General features: G+C 46.7%; 1 protein-coding gene across 4 annotated transcripts in view; it reads left to right on the forward strand.

Annotated features, from left to right (window-relative positions):
• The first annotated feature begins 211 nt into the window (after positions 1-211).
• KLHL5 (kelch like family member 5) overlaps positions 212-25306 on the forward strand; it is a 74315-nt gene continuing 49220 nt past the window's right edge. Inside the window, exon 1 of one of the 4 annotated variants that reach the window (XM_055139731.1) lies at positions 212-230. Coding sequence is in view for 2 of the 4 variants with exons in the window: in XM_055139730.1 (XP_054995705.1) it covers positions 20340-20722 (383 nt within the window). In the remaining 2 variants the exon portion in view is untranslated. Of the gene's footprint in view, positions 231-1363; positions 1670-9208; positions 9259-20171; positions 20723-25306 lie in introns of those variants that run through there. The other 3 variants (XM_055139733.1, XM_055139732.1, XM_055139730.1) reach the window with 3 other exon arrangements.

The raw sequence follows: 25306 nt of genomic DNA on the forward strand, positions 1-25306 counted from the left end.
GGCCACCCCAGGCTGCCGCCAGAATTTGGTGGTTATTTAGTGAGGGGCTTGCTTGTTCAATCAGCTTTCTGGACCACTTGCGTGCAATGGATTTTCATTAGAGACATAGTGAAAACTTCCCGAGGAAAAGTCACTTTAGAGGGAATGACCAGAGTCCACCTCAGCATACAAGGAGCTCTGAATCTACAAATAATGAAAAGACGCATTACTTGGAGAATCAAAAGAGGCAGGTGGGTATTTCTTTTACATCTCACCCTGAGACAAACTAAAGAAACCCCTTTCGGGGCCAGAGAGATAAGATAGCGAGCGGATAGGGCGTTTGCTTTGCACGCAGCCCACCCAGGTTATATCCCCAGCACCCCATAAGGTCTCTGGGCCCTGCCAGGAGTGATCCCTGAGCACAGAGCCAGGAGTAAGCCCTGAGCAGAGCCGGGTATGGCCAAAACAAACGAAAAGAACCCCCTTCCCTCTAGAATCCACCAAGAGCTCCACGGGGGGGGGGGTAGGGTACTCCCACCTGATGTAAACTAAGCCCTTTAGATGCGCGGTTTGGCCTATGGGCGCTAAATTATTATTCCCAGGACCTCGCACACAGTAGGAGTTTTGTATACCCGGGCTGGAGAGAGGGAGTCTATTTCTGTCGAACTCCTATTACCTCATCGTGGGAAAACAGTGATTATGGCCACAGAGTCCAGGATGGTAATTGCATAACTGCACCAACCCGCTACCCGGGGCACAATAATGATCAGTTGGCTGCAAAGGTCGCAGGCACTAGAGGGGAGCGAGGCGCCGCTAGGTGAGTTCCCTTCCCCCAGGGCTCCAGGGCCCGTGCAACCCTGTTCTCCAAGGAACGAGAACCCACAGCTCTCCAGCCCCGCGGAGGCACAGACCCTCTTCCTAAACTTCCACCCCCGGGAATTCCCCTAATCCGGGTTTCCATGGGGGCGGGGAACAACTGGAATCATTGTCTGCTGGGCGCCTTCCGCCCCTCCCCCGGCCCCGCCCGGTCTGACGTCCCCCTCCGGTCACGGCCCCCCTCCCCACCCATCGGCCTGCGCCCCGCCCCCAGCGCCCGCCACTTCCTCTGTCCCAGGCCGTGGGGCACGCGCCGCGCGGGGAGAAGAGAAACCGCCACGCCAGAGGCGGCGGTCTCCACAGCCCCCGGCGGGGAAGAGGCGGGGCCTGGAGGGCGAGGGGCGTGGCCTAGCGGGCGGGCGGGCGGGGCCTGGCGAGCGAGGGGGAGGGGGCTGCGATCGAGGGCGGGGGCCTGGCGAGCAAGGGGCGGGGCTGAGAGCGAGGGCGGGGCCTGGAGGCGGGAGGGGCGGGGTCTGGGGCGGCGGGGGGCGGGGTCTGCCGCCAGGGGGCGGGGCGGGCCGCCTCGGGCGCTGGGACTTGCCGGGCCACTTGGTCCGCGACCCCCCACCCGCTCGGCGGCCCCGCGGAGTTTTGTGCGGCCGCCGGGCCCGCGCAGCCAGACGGAGGGGGAGTGGCCCGCTTCGGGCCGGCCGGCGCCGGGGGTGAGGCTGCCGGGTAGGGGGTGGGGGCGTCCGAGGGGCCGAGCATCCCGGCCCTCGGCCCTCCGGCCCCCGCCGCCCGCCGCCCCTCCGGTCCCCCCCGCCGCCGCCGCCGCCGCCGCCGCGACCCCCGGCCGCCTGCGGAGTCCGACGCGGTGAGTGCGACTGGCTGCGGGCGTCCGCGGGGCCGGGGGGTGCGTTTCGGGGGGAGCCGCTGCGCCCGCTGGGCCCGCTCCCGCCCCCGGGGTTCGAACCCGGGCCCGCCGCCGTGGAGTTGGGCCAAGTTGTGCGCGCGCCGTGGGTGGCCGCGGCCCGGGGCGCGGGCTCGGCGCGGGGCTTGCTCAGCGCCGGGCCGCCCGGCCGCCTGGAAACCATTTGCGCTGCGGCTTTCATTGTTAACCCCGCAGTCTGTCATCAGCGAAGTTTGTAGCAACTTGCCCCTCTCTCCCGACGCGGTGCTGGGGTTCGGTTCCAGGAAGGAGCCGGCGCGCGGGGTTTGCGAACTTTCCCTCCCCCCGCCCCATCCCCCCGTTAGGCGTTTCGCTGCCGGGGATCAGAAGTTGGCGCTATCAAAGAGTTAGTCCGATTCTTTTTTTTTTTTTGGCAACTCTTTCTCTTGATCTTGCTTCTTCCCCTATTTCTTCTCAATGCATCAGAACATGCAGAGGTACACAGAGGCGTCCTCAAACCCCTGGCCAGCTGATGGTGCATCATTGCAGAGTTTGGTACAGGGCACTGGCCTTGCTGTTCTTCTTTTTTCAAATTAAACTTGTGTATTGCATTGTAACCTCCTGTATGTGTCAGTGCTCTTTCCATTATGGAAACAGGTTCCTCTTGCAGCTTTTTAGGTCAGTGCAACGATCTTTCTCGTTTTTAAGCACTTTGGGGTTTGAGTACGATGTGAATGTGTACGTGACATGACTCCGAATACTTTCCCACAGAGGTGATCCACGGATGCTTTTGGGTAATGGGGCACGTAGAGAAAATCAAAATAATGTGGTAAGAAGAGAGAAATTAAAAAAGTATCTGCCACATGTAAGTGCAGAAATGATTGGGAACATGGTAGTGACCATCGAGTGTGTGTGGGAAGGGGAGGGCGGTAAAATATGAGAAATTTAAGGCAGCGCAGAAAAAAAAAGAAATGTCAGGGTATACGATAGTAGTAATTGGGAAGTCTTAAAATCTGTACAGGGAAGGAAGCACAGTGGGAGAACTTGTGTCCGTGTGTTTCTTATTTCGAGAGGAAAGAAACGTAAGCAAGCACGGAGTTTTCTAGTAATGAGGCCCAAGAGGGGCCTGTGCTCATGGGCCTGCAGTAAATAGAGTGTGTGGGTGATGTAATTGTCGACAACTTTAAAATATCCCTATAGGGTTCTGGACAAGTCTTCAATATAGGACCACAAGAGAACTGAGAAGGTACATTTCTGAAGGACTTAACTTGATCTGTTTATAGCTTTTAGCAAATAACTTCCCAGACATTTTAAAGAATGAGAAATTAATAGTTTATTACACTAAAATGCTCAGTACAGGTAAATTTGAGAGAGCTGGGTCACACATGGTAGTTTTGCCGGGTGAGGGGTTGGGCAGGGATCCTCCATTGTCTGTGGGCCTGGACTCTGGACTTGAACTTGGGAATCCCAGAGACTGCTGCGCCTTCAGCTACCTCCCCCGACCCCCCCCCCCACACACACACACCTTTGATAGTTTTTGTTGCTCCCTTTCTTGGCTGATGTTCAAGTTTGTACTTCTAAAGGAGAATCTATTTGTTGACCTTATCGGAACTTAATTTGACCATGGCCTATAACTTGAGAACCCCAGAATCTGCAGACATGCATGGGCTGACTCCAGGAGTTTTTCCTATAGTTGCTGTGTGATAAACATCAGAGCCCAGCGAGCGTGGATATTGAGGTTAGCCAGTTTTATAAGATCCAGAGTGAACACACTCTGAGAGTTAGGGCTCTACTGTGCGTGTAAGGAAGAGATGTCTTTCCCCACCCCCCACCCCCACCCCACCCACCCCTTAATTCTCATGATTTCATTGTTCTGCAAGTTTTGTAGGGAACCAAATGATCTCTAGGGTTTTTTTCTGTTCTGTGCTTAGGGATATTAAGGGTTGGGCGTTAGACCAAGTTTAGGTAAGAGTTTCTTACAGAATCAGGGATATTGCAAGAAGTAAGCATGTGATTAACACGCTCTTTTTATCACAAACACTGCGGTTGCTTTTAAATTTACTACCAAATCCTAGAAATCTGCAGTGGTGAGAGCACTGAGGGAAACTTGGTGCATAATGAGAAGAGTAAGGGTTTGAATCTGGGCTTTCAGATAGTTTATTCATGTTCTTTCCAGTAAGTTTAAGGATCTCCTGATTCTGGTTTTGGGTAGAGTTTTTGTTTGGGAGGTCACATCTCGCAAACGTTCTCAGGGATCACTCCTGGTGGTTTCCAGGGGACCATCTGTGGTGCCAGGGATCAAACTGGCTTGGCTGTGTTCGAAGCATGCGCCTTACCCACTGTACTATCTTTTTTGGACTCACCGATCCTGTTTTTTCACTCAGTCAACAGATATTGGTTGTCTAATAGGTATATGGTAGTAGAAAAACAGCTTTAAGGATGCAAATGAAATAGTGTCTCAGGAATTTTCACTGTATAATTTTGTTCTCCAAATTTCACTTAAAGCAGTGAAAGTTTGTCAGTTATAGTGCTGGACCAGTAGGGCCAGCTGGAAAACTCTAGGCTAGGTTGGAATTTGGTGCCACTGCTGGTAACAGTTGTAAGCAAAAGTGAAAGATCTGAGGGAAGCACATCTGCTCTTAGAGGCGTCCCTGCCTGGATTTGACCCTTGAACGTTTCACGGTAATCTCATTGGTCAAACAGGTCACATGCCTCCAGGCAGCAGAGGAGGTGAAGAACCGAAGGTGAGGAATTGCAGTTGTATTACTTGAGGAGAACTGGCACTAACAGTTAATGACAGGTGTCTTACACCAAGAAAACTTTCTTAGCACAAAACTTAAGTAAATCAAATCCAAATTCTGTTTTTCAGTTTTCTGTTTAGAAAACAGCATTTCTGTTTCATTTGTTGTGGTTTTGGGTTTGGGGCCACGCCTGGAAGTGCAGGTAGAGGGACCCTACTCTCAGCTTTCAGGGGTCACTCTCAACCTTGTGGTGCTTGTGGCTCAAGCCCATAGAGATCTCCCTCACCCTGTGTGTGTATGCTTTATCATAGTATTATGCTAATAAGCTGATAAAGGGCATCTTTTTTTTTAATTACATATGAAATTATCTTAAGACCCATAATTAGAGGTACTGTTTCGACCTGGTATGATGCATTTTTTTTTCATCTATAGAAATGTCAACAGAATTACTTCAGTATTTATATTGTCAAGATACTTTGCATGAAAATTTGTGTGATAATTAGGTTTATGGTTTTATTAAGTGCAGTAGGAGAAGCAAACATATGACTCTTAAGGTTATGTACATTTTTATTCTTCTGAAGTCTTAAAACTAGGAGTGCAATTTTTAACTGTTTTCTTTTAAATTTTAATTTATTTTTTAAATTGAATCATCATGAGATACACAGTTACAAGGTTGTTCATGATTGGGTTTCAGTCATATAACGTTCCAACACCCATCCCTTCATCAGTGTGCATTTCCCACATTTCCCACCACCAGTGTCCCCAGTTTCCATCTCCCCTCAACCCCCGCCTCTGCGGCAGGCACTTTTCTTCCTTTTCTTCTCTCTCTCTCTCTCTCTCTCTCTCTCTCTCTCTCTCTCTCTCTCTCTCTCTCTCTCTCTCTCTCTCTCTCTCTCTCTCTCTCTCTCTTTCTCTCTCTCTCTCTTCCTCCCTCCCTCTCTCCTCCCTCCCCTCTCCCTTTCCCTCCCTCTCTCTCCCCTTTCCTTTCTCTCTCCATCTCCCTCTCCCTCCCTCCCTCCCTCTCTCTTTTATCTCTCAGAATGCGCTTTTTAAAAAACATCATATGGCCTTTTATTAGAAAAGTGATGTGTCTAAGGCACTGTGTTAGAGCCTGCGAGGATGATGAGCTGATTGGGAAATTTACAACCCCAGTAAAGAACATTGATAACTGAATCCTAACTCTGCCATTCACTGTGAAGCAACATTAAACAAAATGTTTCTGCATAAGAATAAAAGCCAATTATTTATACTGCTATTTTTTGTCCCCCCCCCCTTCCTTTTTGGTCTTAGGGTGTTTTTTTTTTTTTTTTTGATGACCAAGTTAGAGAAAATGTAACACTTCTGGGTTAAGTAAAAGACAGTTTTGTTATTGGAAGAGGCATATAGCAGTGTGTCAGGGCCCAGGGCGGGAAGCACCCGAGTCCAAAGGCAGCTAGAACTGAGAGGTAGGAGCTGGTCTGCCTCTGCACTCCTGGTCTGTGTGATTTCTTACCAATGTCTCTCCCTGTCCTCATCTACATCATCATTCCCCTTTGTCTCTGTTGACTATCGGTTTCTGTTTTGCTGTTGTCAGGCTGTCTTATCCTGAGATTTACACACTGAAAGGAAAGGTGCCAGAGCCTGTAGCTATTCCAGAAGCACTGAATTGTTCCAAGTGCCACATCTTGGTTAGCTCTTTTTTTTTTTCTTTTGCTTTTTGAGTCACACCTGGCGATGCACAGGGGTTACTCCTGGCTCTGCACTCAGGAATTACTCCTGGTGGTACTCAGGGGACCCTATGGGATGCTGGGGATCGAACCCGGGTCGGCAAGACAAATGCCCTACCCGCTGTGCTATTGCTCCAGACCCTTGATTGGCTCTTAAGTTAAATGGCGACCAGAGGTTGGGAGTAAATGGAATAGACCCCAAAGTAAAGGACATCGGCGAGTTTCGCAGTATCAGAGGGGAGGCAGTGCTAAGAGGTCAGGGCTGAGGAGACATGTGAGGCCTCACTGCACATCCCAGTGGGCTGGGCTGATGAGATAGTCGGGTAAGAGGTGAGGCCCGAAGCTGACTGTCGCTAAGAAACCCCTTCCCTAAGTCCTCTCTGACCCCCTGGTGCTACTCCTGGCGTGCAGGTGAATTAATTGAGAATTGTCTGTTTGATCTTGAGCAGGGTTTCTTAGCTGCCCAGGGTAAACACACTGCGAAGAAGAGAGCGTGTTCTCCTGCCTTGCTTGGCTCTTTTCTGCCATACCAATTGGTCTAGATCGGAGGGACCTAAGTGGGCTTGGCCTGATGCCCTCTTTTCAGGGGAAAAAAAAAACCCACCATCACCCAGTGTCCCCCTGGAATTTCCCCCGACTTGCACCATCCCTGGTTTCTTTCAGTTCCCTAAAGGTGAAGGGGGTGGGGCACTTTGGGAAAAAGAGCGGCCTTGGCACTTGGTACTCTGAACATTTCACACTTCGATGTTCTGTTGCCATACCTTCATTTTTAAACAAAATTCTATTCCTTTCTGGCTAATCAGAGGCATCGTTTCTGTCTTAAGCCCAGATACCTGGTAGTTTCACGTCTCTGGGTACAGTTGGTAAGGCATTTGTTTTGCATGCAGCAGATCAGGGTTCGATTCCTGGCACCCCATATGAACCTTTGAGCCCCACTAGGGTGTAGACCCAGGAGTAAACCCTGAGTGCAGCCCAGTGTGACCACCTCCCCCAAACCAAATACATATGTGTATATTCATAGTTACTTGGCCGATGACTCAAGAGCCGCCGAGGGAATGGTCTATGTAGCCTGGAACAAGGGCTCCCCAGAAAAATATAACAGAGGGAGGGAAGTCAAGGTGGTGTGTGACATTAGGTGACTTTGGTCACGGAACTGTGTCCAGCTAAACGTAGCCAAGGGGGAGGGAGTAGGCCCTCGGGAATGTCACTGGAAGATGCTCCTCACTCTTGCCGCTGTGCCAGGGAGCAGGTCTTAGGTCTGTTCAGCCTTCACCTTGCCCCACTCTCGCCCCCCAAGTCAGCTCTCCGTGTTCACTCTGGAGGCCCCCGGTGCGCAGCGGGTGTGCTCCTCACTGCAGTCCTGGCGCCCGTCCTTGAGGGACACTGCCCGGCTCTCAGGCCTCCTGCTCCGCCAGGGACAGTCTCCTCCCGGGCTCCACAGGGAGGTCCGTTCCCTCTGGGGAAGACGTCCCAGGCGGTGTTTGCCTTCCCCTCCTCCGGCCCCCGCGCGCCCAGGCTGATCAGAGGCGTCGTTTCTGCTGTAAGCCCAGTTACCAGGTGACATCGCCTCATCGTCGTCACTGCTTCTGGCAGGTGGCCCGAGGAACACGCCGAGCCGGTGCTCTGAGCGAAGGCAGGGGGAAAGGAGCGGAGTTCTCTGCCGCCCTCGGCTCCGGTCTCTGTAGCCCTGCGCCGGGTATTGGTCTCGTAATGTTGGCTTGCTTTGGCAGAGTGTGTTCGACCTAGCGAGGGTGTGCCTTAGAGGGGTGGGGAGGACGGCAGGGCTTGGACAGGCAGGGGAGGACTGCTCTAGAATGTTCCGTTTTATTTGGGTAAGAGGTACATGGTAGTCTGTGGATGAGCCGTTGGCTGTAGTGTGCTGTGTGGATGAGAAGGGTTTAGACCTGAGGCACGTTGATTTATTTCTGCTTACTACCTCCCTTCCCTTGGTGATTACGTGTCCCTGCTAAACGAAAAGCAGGAACACCCAGTCCTGGCCCAACAGGTGGAGCATGCGCCGTTTGTGTTGGCTTGTGTTTTGTTTAGGGGCCACATGTAGCATGGCTTGGAGACATGTGGTGCTGGGGATAGGACCCGGGGCTTCTGCATACAGAGAGTATCCTCCAGTCCTTTGAAGCATCCACTCCCCAGCTTGAGCATGGTCCCTTTCCTTGGACCATTTCGATGGGTGTTTTGTTTTGTTCTTTTATTTGTCCAGGTGAGCATCTCTACACCTAGAGGTGCTCAGGACTTACTCCTGACTCTGTGCTCAGGGGTCACTCCTGGACCAGTACAATACCAGGGACCCAAACTGAGTCTGCTCTGTGCAATGCAACCCCTCTACAGTCTCTTCAGTCCTTTACTGTGTCTCTCCAGGTTGCCTTAAATTTGTCGTCCTTACTGCCCAGCTGGAGGTTGGGGGTGTGAGAATGTTAGTTAAGATGTCTCCTAAGGCGGCCGGAGCGATAGTATAACAAGCAGGGCACTTGCCTACCTGTTATAGTATACAGCATCCCGTATGGTCCCCCAAGCACAGCCAGGAGTAATTCCTGAGTGCAGAGCCAGGCGTAAGCCCTGAGAATCGCTGGATGTGACCCCCCCAAAAAAATATGTTTCCTAAGAACATTGGTTTAATACTAAGAAATTTGAGCCCTCTGATCTCCATTAATTGCCGTTTGACTCACTGAAATGCCTCATTTTGCCTTTTGTGTGACTTAAATCCTAGAGCAGTTTTCTGGGTGCCTTTTTTTTTGGGGGGGGGCTTGTTGTAGAACGGGTTTCTTTAATGGTTAACTAGTTTCATTACATTTGTAGTGATTAACCTTTTCTAATTACAAGCAGCTGAGAAACAGCGCTTCCCAGCTCTCTCCTGTTGCCTATGTTGCCCTTCACTGCCCTCTCCTTCCCCGGCTTACTGCTGCCTTCAGAGAGGTGCAGTTTATAAAACTGGATCAGTCCTGCAGCGAATGCAGCGAGTCTGTGATTGGCTCCTCAGGTACTGGGAGAAGTCAGACACTCTCGTTTGGTTATATTTGTGCCCTGAGAGTACTGATGGATTGCCTTTCCCCCTCCCATCATCGTAAAGCTCCATACAAGGCAGAAAGAACACTTACGAGATGTGGTTCAGGTCAGTAAAAGACAAAATTATGCTTATCCAGACTGTTACTTTTTATGACACCAAGGCAGCTGGTGTCTCAGCAAACGCCCGGCAGGACGGAGCAGGCCGAAAGGTAGCGCTGGCTTCTCTTCGCTTCATTTTACTAGACTTTCACCCGCCTGCCACCGCAAATAGAGCCGCAAAGTCGAAGAGTCTAAGGAGTGGGTAGCAAGAGCTTTTTTGGGTTTGGTTTTGTTTTGTTTTTGTTTTGGGCTCACACCCCGTGTATCCGGGGTTACTCCTGGCTCTCTGCTCAGGGATTGCTCCGGGCAGGCTTTGAGGGACTGTATGGGATGCCGGGGGTCGAACCCAGGTCAGATGCATGCAAGGCAAGAACCCTACCCACTATGATTCTAGCCCCTCAAAGAGCTATTTTAAAGGCAAATAGTTTGTTATAGTTATACTGCAATTAGAATATCAATTGGGATAACTTGTGTTGATGAGCTTGAGGATAAAAAAGGTCTTATATTAATGTAGCTATTTTTTTTTCTATGTGGCTGACCCTACTGCTGGGTATTAGCATGAACCAGCAGTTGTGGGATGCAGAGATTGTTGTGATGTGATGTGAGAGTCACAGACCTTTCTTTCTCCTGCATTTGTTTATTTACTGGCTCTGAAACAATGACAGAAGTTGGGAGGGGGTAGCAGGGGGAACTTTGAGGCACTCATGCCATTCGGGCATTTGGTTGCAATGCTGGTGACCCAGGTGACGCCCTGTGGTATAGGAGAGCTGTGTTTCTCAGTACTGTGCCTTTCCCTCTCTGAATGCCTGACTTGCTTTGGGTTCGGTCAGCTCCTGCCCGAAAGGGATTTCATCTGCCGAGGTGCTCTCCAGGGAGCCTGCCCTGGGACAGGTCAGCCGTACTTCCACCCTGCGCTGTTCAGCCAGCCTCCTCCCAGGGTCCTTCCAGGTTTTCCAGTCTGATGCTCTGACCCCACTCCTAGAGATTTTGAAAGCCAGGAGGTGCCCAGGGCGGTGTGTGGTCTCGGGAGGCTGTGTACCGGCCTCCCCACCTGGCCTCATCTGTAAGCGGCGGGGCGGGGCCCTGGGAGGTGGATTCTGATATCCTCCACCTTGAAAACCTCACTCCCAAAATAGCCCTGGTCTCACAATTATCGGACATGCTACTTACGTAATCCACTTTCCTGAGGAGAACCAGAGATCAGGGAGATAGGAGATCTGCGGAATGGGCCCGCCACCCTAAGAGGCACTCGCTCTTGGCTTGGGCCTTTTCTGCTTGGCTAGGCCACCCAGGTCGCCGTTATAAAGTGATGATGCAGGAAATAGCTGAAGTCCCCGGGACCAGCTCTCTTCACAGTGACCGGGAGCTGTAAACTCACATGCTCTCTGCCTTGGGCCGTGAGCCTCCCCACCCCAGGGGCCAGCTGAGCCAGTGCTCTAGGCTCTGTGGGCGGGTCACAGGGGGCCTTGAGCTCCTTGACCATCCTCAGCTGGGACCTAGGGGGTTGGGCACTTACTGACCGTAGATTCACAGATCTACCTTTCTTCCCTCCCCACCCCCCTCTCCCCTCCCGGCAGTGCTTGGGGGACCATATGGGATGCCAGGGATCGAACCAGTTTGACCGAGTGTGCAAGGCAGATCGGTGCCCTACCTGCTGTACTATTGTTCCAGCCCTCATAGACCTATTTTTAACACTTAACGCTGGTGGCAGTTATTGGACAAGTAAACTAGTGACTGTCCATGTAAAAGAATTCTAGGCCTGGAGTGCAGCTCAAGTGAGAGGGCACGTGTTCTTACATAGGCAAGGCCTTGAATTAGATCCCACCACCTTATACCCTTCCCACACCACCCTGCCTCCAGCATTGCCAGGTGTGCCCCCAACACACACACACACACACAAACACACACACACAGAGACAGAGGGAAAGGGAAAGAGTGGGAGAAAGAGAGAGGGAGGGAGGGAGAGGGAGAGGGAGGAGGAGATGGAGAAGGAGAGGGAGGAGGAAAGAGAGTAAGAGAGAACTAAAAACAACAACAAAATTCTGTGGAAGTTAAATGGAATGCTTCGGGCCCAAGAACTTGCTCAAAGGAATGGAGCTCATACTTTTTATGTAGGAGGCTCTGTTTCAATCTCTGAGTACCACTAGATGAGCCCTAACCCTCCCAATAATAAATCAATAATAAAATAAATTGAATTATTTGGAGCACATTGATAGAAATTAATTACTACTGCTTGGCTACCAAATTGGATGAAGTTTGGATAGCAGCTGAAGACGGGGTTGACTCATTGGTCTGAAGTCATCCTGTTGAAGTTCACAAACCAGCTCATTAGTCTGAGACCATTGGTGGCTCCCAAGGTAACGCGCTCACAGGGGAATGTAAACTCACTGCATCACAGAGCACGTTGTTTGGTGCAGTTGACTTTTTCCCCCATGGGAAGACTCCGCCCTTGAAGGAAGCAGCACGTTAATTTACGTTCTGGTCCAGGCTTGTTAACATGGGGTGGACGGGTCACTGTGAACTCTGTTTGTGTTCCTCCGGAAGTCCTTTAAAATTCTCTTCCCATGTGTAGTGGCTGGAGTGAAACAATGGTATGTGGGTGACTGTGGACACGGCTTAGAACCCAGCCTCAGCGTCCACCCTCCTTGGCTACCTTTGTGAATGACTGCACACCTCTGTGTGCAGGTTAAAAATGCCCAGGGGTAGGTAATACTATTTTACAGTGACTTTCATTCAGGGAGGGCTTGATGAGAAATGGGTCCTTGACCTCCATGCTTGGCCCTATGTGTGCCCGTCTATCTTCATGCTGTATTGCAATTGTTAAATTGAATGTCATTTCCTGTGTTATAAGTACCTGAAACACCTTAGCCCTGTCTGTAATGCCCATAGAGTCTGCAGTAGGGAAAAAGGCAGGTATTAAATAAGTGATTTCCATGAGATTATTGCATTATCTCAGCCAAGTAGCTTGGGATCTGTATGATATAGCAAAGATATGCTTTAAAGGCAAATTTGATCCCACTTTTTTTCATCTTAATAAGTTTGTTTCAGTGCTTTAAGGATACATACAGAAATGAAATCCCTATATTAAATGGATTTTACACTATGAATCTGTACTTAGGTTTTCCAAGTACATCAGAAGTCTTGAAAGAACTTTTTACTAGTTTATGTAGCTTACAAAACTACATCTCTTAGCTTATCACACCTGAATTTAAGGCTGCTATTTTTAATTTCTTTCACCAATTAAATTAGAAGTTTCACCCAATTTCCAGCAGTGAAAAATCTATCATTGTGGGTAAAAATTTTGGATTTCAGGGTTTATTCTGAGTTTTATTTTCATTGCAAAAGAAATTTTGGTGTCGTGTTTGTGGGAATGGGTGGGAAAAAAAATTGAAGATTTAAAGATAATCGGTCATAGCAGTTCAGGATTCTTTGGCTGGAGAGATGGTACAGGAGTTAAGACTCTTGCCTTACATGCCACCAGTGAGATCCCAACACCTCATGAAGGTCCCCTGAGCACAGCCTGGCATTGCCCCCAAACAAAACAAAAAACAGTTCAGTGTTCATACAGACTCAAACTTTCTGATTTCCTAAGTGGCTTGAGTCTTGCCTTATTAGGCTAGTTACGATGGCTGTAGAGGCCCTTTCCTGTCCATCTGGATACTAGGTATATAGTTGAGAGGAACTTGGTCCGTCCTCCAGAACCTTTCCTTTCCTTGGTGTTTATGTGAATGTTACCTTTCTTCTCTCACCCAGATTTGAACACGTTTCGCGTTGGCTTCCTCCTTTGTTCGCCAGAGGGCCTCGTTGGTGTGGCTCTCAGTCTCGCCTCTCACTTCAAAGAGTTCTTCACTGGCTTTCTTACCTCTTCCCTCATAAATTCCTTCTTCACCAAATTATCTCTGAGACGTGGCTTTATTTTATTTAATCTAACTTTGGCCTCACCCAGTGGTGCTCAGTGCCAGTACTTACTCCTGGCTCTGTGCTCGGGGCGGGGTCGCATATGGGAGAGCATGGATCAAACCCCAGGTCGGCCACGTGCAAGGCCTCCTAAGAGAACTGCTACAGATCCGTTTTTTAACGTTTTTACTTGTCTGGGGGCCCATGCCCCCTGTGCTCAGGACTTAGTCCTGCCTCTGCACTCGGGGACCACTGGCGCCATATGTGGGGGTCAGTGATCCTATGTGGGGTCAAAAATCAAACTCTGTTTGCCTTTGGGCAAGGCAGGCTCCTTACCTGCTGTACTTTCTGGCTCCAGCAAAGAACTTTTTGAGGGGGCTGGAGTGATAGCACAGTGGGTAGGGCGTTTGTCTTGCACATGGCCGACCCGGGTTCGATTCCCAGCATCCCATATGGTCCCCTGAGCACCGCCAGGAGTGATTCCTGAGTGCAGAGCCAGGAGTAACCCCTGTGCATCGCCGAGTGTGACCCAAAAAGCAAAGAGAAGAAGTTTTTGATAGTAACAATGCAGTGAATTGCATTTGTATTATTCTTAAGTAAGCCATTATTCCATGGAGTACTTCTTACCATGGTGGAAGAAAATGGGGGGAAAAAACAACTTCACATTGTTGGACAAAAGTCGACAGGACAGAATAAAAAATACTGCATTTAATCGCCCAACTTCCTGCTGTGACAGCATTAGTGCTTATTGCCTGTTTTTCTTAAAAGTGTTTAGTCAAGAATTAAGTAAAGACTGAGAAACATTTCTGTAAATCCGTTTCTAACTCCGGGACTTCGACAAGCTCCTCTAAGTAGCTGTTTTAGCAGGCCTGATTAGAGCCATCTTCCTCCGTCCAGAGCGCCTGGACAGACTAACTCTGAGCTGCACTGTTCAGTAGGGACCTGGCGGGGGGAATTCTGGGTATTTTCTCTGTTGAGAAGCGTTTCCTGATTCATCTTGCCTAACTTTCTGCTCATCAGCATCTCCCCGTGGACCATCTCCCTGTGGAAATAGTCCATTTGACATTGAAAGCTTTAGGAGCCATATTGATGTTATTTTTTTTTTTATTTTTTTATTTTTTTTTTTGCTTTTTGGGTCACACCCGGCAATGCACAGGGTTCATTCCTGGCTCATGCACTCAGGAATTACCCCTGGCGGTGCTCAGGGGACCATATGGGATGCTGGGATTCGAACCTAGGTCAGCCGCGTGCAAGGCAAACGCCCTACCCGCTGTGCTATCGCTCCAGCCCCTTGATGTTATTTTTTAACTCTTTGGAATACTTTCTTTTCACTTATTTTATTCTAAGTTCTAGTTTTTTTTTCCTTATACTTGCTAAAAGGCTATAGAACATTATGTGGCAAATTTAAAAGAGCTAGAACCTTATTCTGTCATTTTATTTCTTAATTAAAAAATTTCTCTGTAATCTTTATTTCATACATTTTTAAAAAATTTGGTGGTGGTTTTTGGGCAATGCTGGCAGTGTTCAGGTTTACTACTGGCTCTGCCCAGGGGTCACTCCTGGAGGTGCTCAGGGGACCGGGCAGCGCTGGGGATTAAACCCAGGCCTCTTGCATGCAGTCATGTACTTATTCCTTATTCCTTCGAGCTATCTCTCTGACTCATGATTCCTTTGGGAGGACTGATTGGATTTTCAACTTGAGCCGATTATTTAGTACTTGTCTCTTAAATTTTCCTTTTAAAATAATCAATGCAAAGATGCCCTAACAACAATGAGAGTAATGATGTGTATTTTCCTTTTCTAAAAAGCCCTAAGTTCTGTACCTAATTTTTAAAAGATTTTCAGGAAAAAAAGTTGAATTATTACAAGAATCCATTGACTTAGAATACTGATATGAATATATAGTTTTTTTCTGTAGTAAAGCTTTACACACAGTATGATTATGCAAAAATGGTGTTCTGCTAAATGTCATTTCTATACACTTATATTTTATTACCTATCATCCATTATTTATTATCTGAAATTTTCATAAGTCCTCTCAGTAAAGTGAGAGGACTTATGAAGTTCTTTTATATACTAAAAGAAAATTTACTATATTTAAAAATAATTAATTAAAACAAAATAAAATAATGCACTGGGGCCGGAGTGGTAGTACAGCAGGTAGGGTGCTTGCTTTGCATGCTGTCAACCTCCGCTTGGGCTCCCACGCCTACCAGAAATGATCCCCGAGCAGAGCCCTGGGTGTGGCCCAAAGACTAAAAATAAATAAAACAATCAATGCACTTAGTAGTTTATAAATCTTACAGTAAATGAATTATCCCCCTCCTGAGGCTATCCAAGTACTTTAGGAACCAGAAATGTCCTCCAAAAAAGCAAGTGGATTTGGATTTCTATTACACACTGCCCGGGTTTATATAATTATACAATGTGACATAATGAGGAAAATCACGTGAGGGCAGGGCATTGGGTCACACCTGGAGGTGCTCACGGCTTCCCCCTGGCTCTGTGCTCCAGGGTCCCTCCTGGCTTTGTTCAGAATGACCTCCCTTACATGTGGGGTGAGCGAAGCATCGTGAGCGAGCAGCAGACAGGCACGGAACTGGAGAGTTAGGGGAGAGGAGATGGGGAGTGGGAGAGGAGGGGTCCTTGGGACAGTGGTGGAGGGAAGGGGGTACTCAGGTGGAGGGTGTGGTGTTGGAGCAATGTGCATATGAAACCTTATTATTAACAGCATTGTACTCATTATCAGTGTTGTATGGTCCTCAAATGAAAAAACAACAAAATCGTTATACGTATTTTTAAGATGTTTTTATTTTTAAAAAAATATTTTATTTATTTATTGCTTTTTGGGTCACACCCGGCGATGCACAGGGGTTACTCCTGGCTCTGCACTCAGGAATTCCTCCTGGCGGTGCTTGGGGGACATTATGGGACGCTGGGAATCGAACCCCGGTCAGCCGAGTGCAAGGCAAATGCCCTGCCCGCTGTACTATCGATCCAGCCCCTTAAGATGTTTTTAAAGGTATACACTTTGGTAGCGACTCCTTTGAAAAATAGATTAGAATATAGATATTTTCAAAGCAAGACAGATAAAGTGTGAATACCCGCAATGTAGGAAGAGTTTCTGATGATAAGGAAAACACTGACAGCCTAAAGGGGAAAGTAAGCAAAAGAATAAATTGGTAGTTTGGAAAAGTGGAACTCAGAATGACCAGTAAACTGGTGAAAATATGTTGAAACCCAGTAGTCATTTGGGATTAAAATCATTACAGTACTCCTTCGGGGAGAGTGTTTGCCTTGCACACGGCCGACCCAGGTTCGATTCCTCCGTCCCTTTTGGAGAGCCCGGCAAGCTACCGAGAGTATCCCGCTCGAATGCAGAGCCTTGCAAGCTACCCATGGTGTATTTGATATGCCAAAAACAGTAACAAGTCTCACAATGGAGACGTTACTGGTGCCCGCTCGAGCAAATCGATGAACAGGATGACAGTGATACAGTACTCCGTATTGACTGCTCGGCTTATGAAAATAGATGAGGAGAGTACTCTGCTTTTTATTTTTTTTTAATTTTTTATTGAGTCACCATGTGGAAAGTTACAAAGTTTTCAGGTTTAAATCTCAGTTATACAATGCTCGAATACCCATCCCTTCACCAGTGCTCATATTCCACCACCAAGAATCCCAGTATAGCTCCACCCCGCCCCCTCACACCCCAAACCCCCCCACGCCCCTAGCCCCCCACCCTAAGAAGGAGAGTACTCTGCTTTTTAAATGTAGCTTTCATGGAGAGAGTGCGTTTGCCTTACATGTGGCCAGCCATGGTTCTGTCTCTGGCACTGCTTCTGGTCCTCTGAGCATGCCGGGTGTGGCCTCAAAACTGAAACAAAAGTAATTCCCGGACGGTAAACTATTTATATTTAAGCTGTACATATCTTCACTGTTACTCCTGGGAATAAATTTTGTTGACATAAAAGCCTCACAAAGTTGCTAATTTCATTTTTAAAAAACTTAAATCAACTTGGATGCCTTTTAGCAAGAAAATAATGTAATAAATTGTTTTTACAAGTAGCAAATAATATGCAACTGCTAAGCATCATTATTAGTATGTAGGTGTATCTACTAATATATATGCATATAGCACATATGGATGTGTGTACGTGTATGTGATTGGTTTTAAAAAGTAAAATCCTTAAAAGATGTATTCAGTGTAATCTCTTTATATACAGTACCATAAACTCACGTGCTTTTTTATAAGCATGGACAAAGATGTGAAGAGCCATTCCCGGGGAGAGTGAATAGAGGAGTGGCACAGATCTTAGTGAAAACAGTGTGCTTCCAGAGCCCACAAATACAGAAGTGTTTGTAGTTTTTTGTACTTATAGATGTGTATAAATATACACATCGGGCACATATGCTTGTGGCTCAGCTTGGGACAGGTTTAAACGCTTGCCTTGAGGCAGTTAAATACCTAGCCTTTACACGCTTGAGCATCAGGGATCCTGGGGTTAAAGGAGACAGCGCAGGGGGAAGGCACCAGCCTCGCATGTGGCAGACCTGGGTTGGAGCGCCAGCACTGCATATGGGTGAGCACCATCAAGCGTGGACCCTGGACACGGCCGAGAGTATCTGGGTGTGGCCCCAGACTCCAAAGAACAAGAGTCAGGGAGCCTAGTCCAGTGATTAGTCACTCACCTTTAAGCTGCTCAGAACAGCTGCATTACACTAACATGGCCTATGGTTCATGTGTGTCTCTCTAAGCGAACAGGACCTTTGGGCCCGCTGGGAGCGTTTTGAACATGTGTTGGAATGGTGTTCATTTCATCCCGTCCTCTGGCCCTGCACAACTTTAAGAAACCTTGAGGTGTGTGAGCAGAGCTTTCTGCTGCCGGCTGTGTGGAGAACCCCAGGGCTAGAGTCACGAGGGAAACCTTTCCTGAGCCTTTACTAAGCGGCGGTGTCGGAGTAGGGTTTTGCAGCCAGACAGCCTAGAGAGGGAGCTTGGCGACGTGGACTGGCCTTCCTGGTGAAGCAGTGTCCGTGTTGGGAAATGGACAGAGTCGCATCGGGCAAGTGGCTCAGACGGAGGGGTCTGGCAGAGGCGATAGGAGAGGGGGGACGTGTCATTTCACGCTCCAGTGCGTCCTGCATCCTGCTGCCAAACTCATTTTCTGAGACATTACCCTATTCAGCAGTCCACTTCATGTCTCCTGCTTGTCTTTGCACGTTTTCTTTGTGTTCAGGACATTTATTTCATAACGTTTATCGGACTTTGTCTCTTAACTGCTTCTTTAAATTAAGTTCGGCTGGCTGGTCAAAGCGATGTGTTTCCTTTCTTTGTCAGTATCTTTCGGCACTGTATGGTCTTACTAATATCTTCCTTTATATGACCAATCATTCGACTTAGGCAGTTGTCCTAGAAGCTACCCCTCCCCCACCCCTCCCCCCCCCCCCCGCCCCTGTTTAATAGACCCCACTTCCAACCCGGTCCTGATTTCTCCTCTTAATTACAGTATTTATCGTTGATCCTACAACGTTTTCGAACAAATTTGGTTTTGGTTTTTGCCCTGCGATGCTCAGGGCTTAATCCTGGCTCTGTGCTCAGGACCCTCCTGGCGGGGCTTGGGGTCAGCCTGTGTGCAAGGCGAGGGCCCTGCTCATTGTGCTCTCTCTCTGGCCCCAATTCTGAGCAAATTAGAATATGTATTTTATGTTTCTCTTATTTCTCAAAGTAATTTTTACTCTCCGAAGTAGCAGTGTGAGGTAAGATAAATGCCTCGTAATATTTTTGTCAGCCTCTACAGCAGCTCTTTTGCGGCGGGGGTGGGGGAGGTGGTCGACAAAAAAGCCTTTTGAGTGAAATTACTTGAATGAAATCTCAGATACAGAAGTTTTCAAGATTCCATATCTGTAGATCATGGAGTTTACTATTACAGTTCCCTTACATGATCAAACACTTTTGTTCCAATAACTGGATTTAATTATTTTGAAGGTAGAAACAAAAAATGTTTAGCTTTGTGTCTTCCCTCCCCCCCCCCCCCCCACACACACACACAAACACTGCCTAGCAGAGTGTTTTACTCACAGCAGCAACCTGGCACTTTAAAGTTCCATCCCATTTGATTGGTGTTTGTTTCCGAAACCAGTTTACCTTAACTGTAAATGTGTTCAGACCATTGTTTTGTTTTGCTAACAGAGGGTACCTTAGGGTACTTGTACACTCCATCAATGGAGTCCTTGGTAGTTTTCTTGAGCCATATTTTTCTTTTTTCCTCAGTAGTGTCTTAAAATTTGGATATTGTACTGAATCAGAGTGGCCCAACTCTAGCCCAACAGTAATACTGGCTTTAGGGTGTGTTGTTTTTTTTTTAATTTGGAAAAGAGTAAGTACTGTTATATTTGGTCCTCTGTCATTTATGAACTCCTCCCTCTCCTTTGCTCAACAAAATCTCACCCAGGCTCTTACACTGTTAATCACTGTGCTCCTTTCCTGAAGGGAGAAGATAAAGGTGGAAGCACCGGGGGAGATCCATACCTTTGTATTCCTCCCTCTTCCTGCCTCCAAAGAGCACAGCTGGAAAATCATAGAACTAGTCTAATTAAAAGATGCTTTAAAAGAAAAAGAGTTTTAGGATACCTCATTTTGGAACGTAGTATAAAAACAGAAGATTTTTCGTTTTTAAAGTGATTTTTTTTTCAAGTACAAAGAAAACGCTCTGCAATGATTTCTTGTTTCAGCAGTAGAAGAGTTAATCTAAGCTGCATACGGAGATGCTGCTGTGGCTAGTGCTTTCTGTCTCTGTCATTTGTGGTCTGAGGAGAGGGGGTGGTGTTCTGCATCTGAAAGGACTCTAATGAATGCCATCAGTGTTTGTGCTGAGCTAATGGTCAGCCTGGGAAAGGAGAGCCGGGAAAGTGGTCTCCCTGCTTCCGATAGGTGGACGAGAGTTTGCTCTGATTGCGCGGAATGTTCCACCGCGCTTCATCTTTATTCATGATCCTTTGTTCTTTATTAACCTGGTATATATATATCGGCATAAAAGTGAATGTAGATGTATATGTGAATGTGATCTATTTTCCTTTCGATCTGTTTATTGTGTGCAGCACGGCTTACACTTGGTCTTGGTTGGATGCACCAGTCTGTGTGCAGTGCTTTTTGCCCGTTGCCTAGACGATCCCTGGGTTTCTCTGAGGATGTCTGGTTCTCGTAAAGAGTTTGATGTGAAGCAGATTTTGAAAATCAGATGGAGGTGGTTTGGCCATCAAGCGTCATCTCCTAATTCTGCAGTTGACAGCCAGCAGGGAGAATTTTGGAATCGAGGACAGACTGGAGCAAACGGTGGGAGAAAGTTTTTAGACCCATGTAGCCTCCAATTGCCTTTGGCTTCAATTGGTTACCGAAGGTCCAGCCAACTGGATTTTCAGAATTCACCTTCTTGGCCAATGGCATCCACCTCTGAAGTCCCCGCATATGAGTTTACAGCAGAAGATTGTGGCGGTGCACACTGGCTGGATAAACCAGAAGTGGATGATGGCACTAGTGAAGAAGAAAATGAATCAGATTCCAGTTCATGCAGGTTGACTATTTTCTTACCATTAGAAAATGGGGTGGGGTGGGGAGGGTGGGGGATGTTGTCTATAATGTTTTAAAATAATTGAGTGTCACTGTATTATTTTAACTATGCTTTTCTATATGTCCATATAGATGATCCCTCCACGTATTACACGTATATATCTTGGTGTGCATGTGTGCCCCTTTGCAAGAATTATTTTTTTAATCTAATACTTGGATTCCATAAGGTTATAAAGACAACATATGTGGAGCATTCATTTTGAAATGTCATATTCCATGAATAGATTCTGGCTGTCCTGGAAATAATATATAGTAGCAATTTGATGTATCATTGCCTTGTCCTGTGCTTCATTCATTTACCTTTGGTAGTCACAGCCAAAGTACAGAAGATGTCTCTGTAGTATACAGATTTTAAGGACTTTTTAGTTTATAACAGATTATAGTCAATTTTTTTTGAAACTGATGAAAAAGGGTTTTTTTGGAGCTACACATTGTGATTGTTGTCAGTTTAACTTACTGTAGTGTCAGTGCCTTTTTATGGCCATTTCTTTGTCCTGTCTATGTTGCAGCTTTCCATATGAACACAGAGGTTATAGTAAAACATCTCTTTCTGTCTGACCTGACAGCTCCTACCTGCACTTCCCTGAAAATCCTGCCGTTTAGGGAAATGAAGGGCAGTTCTTTAGGAGTTGAAGGGGACCTACCCGTGGTCAGCTGGTGAACAGGGAAAGAAGGAAGGAAAGTCAGTTTGAGGAGAGGAAGGGGAAGAAGGTTGCTGATTTCCTAGGGACTTCATAGATCTTTACCCTTGGAGCCTGGCTTTGTCTTTGAAGTAGGGATTTTCTGATTTATCAGTTTAAAACAGAGGCTGGAGAGATAATGCAGTGGGCAGGACTCTGCCTTGCTCACAGCCGACTTGGGTTCTATCTCTAGTACCGCTTTAGGTCCTCTGAGTACTGCCAGGAGTGATTCCTGAGCACAGCGCTAGTTAGGAGTAAGCCGTGAGCACCACCGGGTGTGGCAAAAAAATCCTGAAATAAATAAACCATGACAATCTATTATGTAACAAGTTTGGGCATGAAAATTATTTTGAAAATATTTCCAGCTATTTAAAGGTACACATAGTGTTGTGAATATTGGATTCTTGTTATCTACAATTAATACTTCTTTCCCAGTTTTGATAATGCTCATACTTTGCTGGTTATTAATATAGACATCAGCGGAGATGGAGACAGAATGAGTTAATGTGTGCAAGTGTATCTTCTTTGTGGATATTTACTGCCTTCTGTTCTTCTAACCTTCAGAATGTGGAATTCTGAACCCTGGTGTTGGAATTATAATAAATCTAGATCAGTCACCTGTAGTCAGTTGTATAATGGAGAGGAGGAATATCTTTACATAGGTAACTAGAATTTTTAACTTAAAATGTCTTTAGTTCATTAATTGTGTTATTTTAAGAGAATAGGAGCTACCTAATGTTTTTTAATATTGCTATTAATTGGATCATTGCAGATTTATTGTTTTGATTTTCTTTGGAGATTTATCATAAAGAAAATAAATTGTAATTAAAAATTTGGGCACCTCTTTGGTTTACTTTTTTTTATGAGAAACTGAAGAGTAACCATGCTTCCACTAAAATCAATATAATCCAATCAAGAAAAACCCAATAAAACTAGAAACTGAAGATTTATTAATATAATATAAGTTACAAAAATTTTAGCCTATCTTTATACTACATGGTGAGAGCTTCTAAATGTGAAGATAAAATTTGTATCTGTATGTCTTTAAGTCTTAGAAGTCTGTACACATTGGTCACTAAAATTTACTTCTTTATAATGCATAAGTCATTGTGTAGCTAATGATTACTGGAATTAAGTTAATCTATTTAGTTAGTATCCATATTGAAATAACATGTTGGTGATTTCATTTTGAAAGAAAAAGGGCTTTCTTTTTTTGGACTGAGATTTCTCTGTGCATAATTCCAAGAATATGAAATTGATATCTTTCTTATAGGAGATAAAAATATTTTGAAAGTATAAGATGTAGCTGTTTTTAAAGTGCCAATCAAGAAGACAAAGTAAATAATACAGCTTGCATTTTTCACCAACCACACTCTTCTAAAATATCATTTAAAAAATACACTGAAAAAGACCGTGCCTCTGATTTTTAGGTATGAGGGGGACATATGTCAAAACAGTTTAATATTTCTGATAGTTTGAAGCTTTTTTAACATCTTATTTTGAAGAAAGGGAAAAAGTGAATTTGAGGTGCCATTTGTTTGGTGCTTCCCCCAACTAGATTGAATATATCTGATTCTTACATCTTTTCAGTCCTTCAGTTCCTCATTCTTTACACTCTGTAGTAAGGACTATTTGTCCTCAGTGTTGGAGTGAACGGTCTCTGGGATGACCCTTCTGTTATGAGTAAAGACCATCCGCACCACTGCTAACAGGAGACACACCCAGTAGCCATTAAAATGATCAACATAACTTAGGAATACTTTGTTATATAATAACTGCAAATAATAAAATACATAGTGACCATCTAAGGAGACTACAGAATAGCACTCAGAGATACCGAAGGGGCCAGGGAGATGCACAGGGGCCTGCACCTGACCAGGCTCCACCCCTGGGCTCCATGGGGCCTGCCAGGCCTGCTAGTGGGGTCTGGGGCACCCCAGGGCTCAGCAGGACCACAGCCTGAACCTCGCTTTGGACCTCTGACCCAGTTGGCCTGGGAGTCACTGGGAGAGGTCTCCAGGCCTCTGGAGCATCGCTTGGAGGTCCCAAAATAAAATAAAAATAGAAATACCAAAGACATACTGGGACTACCATATTTGGGGAATTCTTATTTATATTACCTTAAGTACATCTTAAACCTTCCACTGAAATTTTGAATCCATAGCCAAGAAAGAGGCCGTGTATGTTGCGCATGTGTTCAGCCAATCTCACTGGAGCTAGGAGAAAATCTCTGGGCTGTGGACGTCTGGTAATTTTGGCTGTCACACATTTCAGTGATTGAAAAGTTTTTTAACTTCAGCCTTGGGGGCTGCTGTTTTTCCATGAGATTCAGCTCAGTCCTTACTCAGGTACTAAAATACAAACTTTGTTTCGGATACCAGAAGTTCTAAGCCCCAAGTAACAAAGAGTTATTGCTTGTAATGTGATCACTGGGTTTCTAAGACATGATTCTGGACAGGCTTCCCGTGGCCAGCTGAGTTTCCACGGCTGCTCACGATGTGACCTTTGTACAAACACAGCATGTCCTTGATAGAATTTTGGACAGATTGGGGACATTTCCTAGTAAGTCAGCATTTACTGCTACGATTCAGACTATTTTTTCCATTGGCATACATAAAATATAAGTGTACACCACAAAAGCCAAAATATGAATAGCTAATGCTGACTGGGTGTTGGTGTGCTAATTCATTTAGTCTCCATGGGAGTTAGGATGCTACTCTTAATTTTTTTTTTTTGGTGGGGGTCGTACTCAGCAATGCTCAGCAGCTAGTTCTGGCTTGGGGCTTCTCCTTGGAGGACCAGGGATGGTCCAAGACAGATTTCTTGCCTGGAAAGTCTGGGCTCGGGCCGAGGGTTATGCTCGCTCTCCCCAACAATACTCTGATGTTACAGATGAGCCTCTGAAGGTTAGTAAGTACATGCTTCAGAACAGTTCTATATTCTTAAGAGAATTACGAAGATGTGCAGGAAATTCCTGTATACCTCACTCTGAGCATCTCCTATTATGAATATCTTTAATCTTAAATTATTATCCGTTGTGAGCCAGTGTGGGTGCATTGTTGTTCACTAAAGCCCATACGTTTTTTCAGAGTCCCTTCATTTCCACCTATTGCCCTTTTTCTGTTGCTGGATCCCGCCCAGGATGCATTTACACATCCTGTCTCCTTCATTTCCTCTGGGCGGCGGGTTTCTCATACTTGCCTTGCCTTGCCTTGCCTTGCCCGGGCTGACTGATGGGAGACCATCTGACTCTGTCGGAACATGTTTGATGTTTTTCTCAAGACCAGACTGCGTGGAGTTTGGTGGAAGAAGGTCTTGACAAAGGTCAAGTGTCGTTTGCATCACAAAGTTCCTTGCCACCAACCCAACTTAGCACTGTTGACTTTTCCCCTTGATCACTTGGGGAAAGGCACTTTGTGAACCCAGAGAGTACATTGAAGGTCTCTTGCTGACACACCGGGAGGTGGTCTCCAGCCATTTCAGCCCAGAGTTCCACTTGGATCCACATGTAGGTCATGATTTCTTTTGGCACTGGGAATGCGGGCCTGGCTGGGTCTCAGGGACAGCTTCTGGCAGCCATAGCCCCCAGTGCTCAGCCGTCTCTGCCCTGCTCCCTGCTGTCTGCTCGCTGCAGAGCTATTGGATGCGGCTGTGCTTGGCTGGCTAGGTGGCTGCTCTAACTCTTGCTGGTCCCTGTGTCCTCTCCCAGCAGGACTGGCTCCTTTCTGGTCCCTCTGATGTTGTGTCTCCCTGGCTAGCCTTGTGAACCAGTCTGTGGTCTTCTGCGTGGCCCCGTTCCTGGGGGTGGCAGGGAAGTTTACCGCCATGTTCTTGGCTCTCACACCTTG

This window comes from Sorex araneus, chromosome 5 (genome assembly GCF_027595985.1).
Source record: "Sorex araneus isolate mSorAra2 chromosome 5, mSorAra2.pri, whole genome shotgun sequence".
Lineage (NCBI taxonomy): Eukaryota > Metazoa > Chordata > Mammalia > Eulipotyphla > Soricidae > Sorex > Sorex araneus.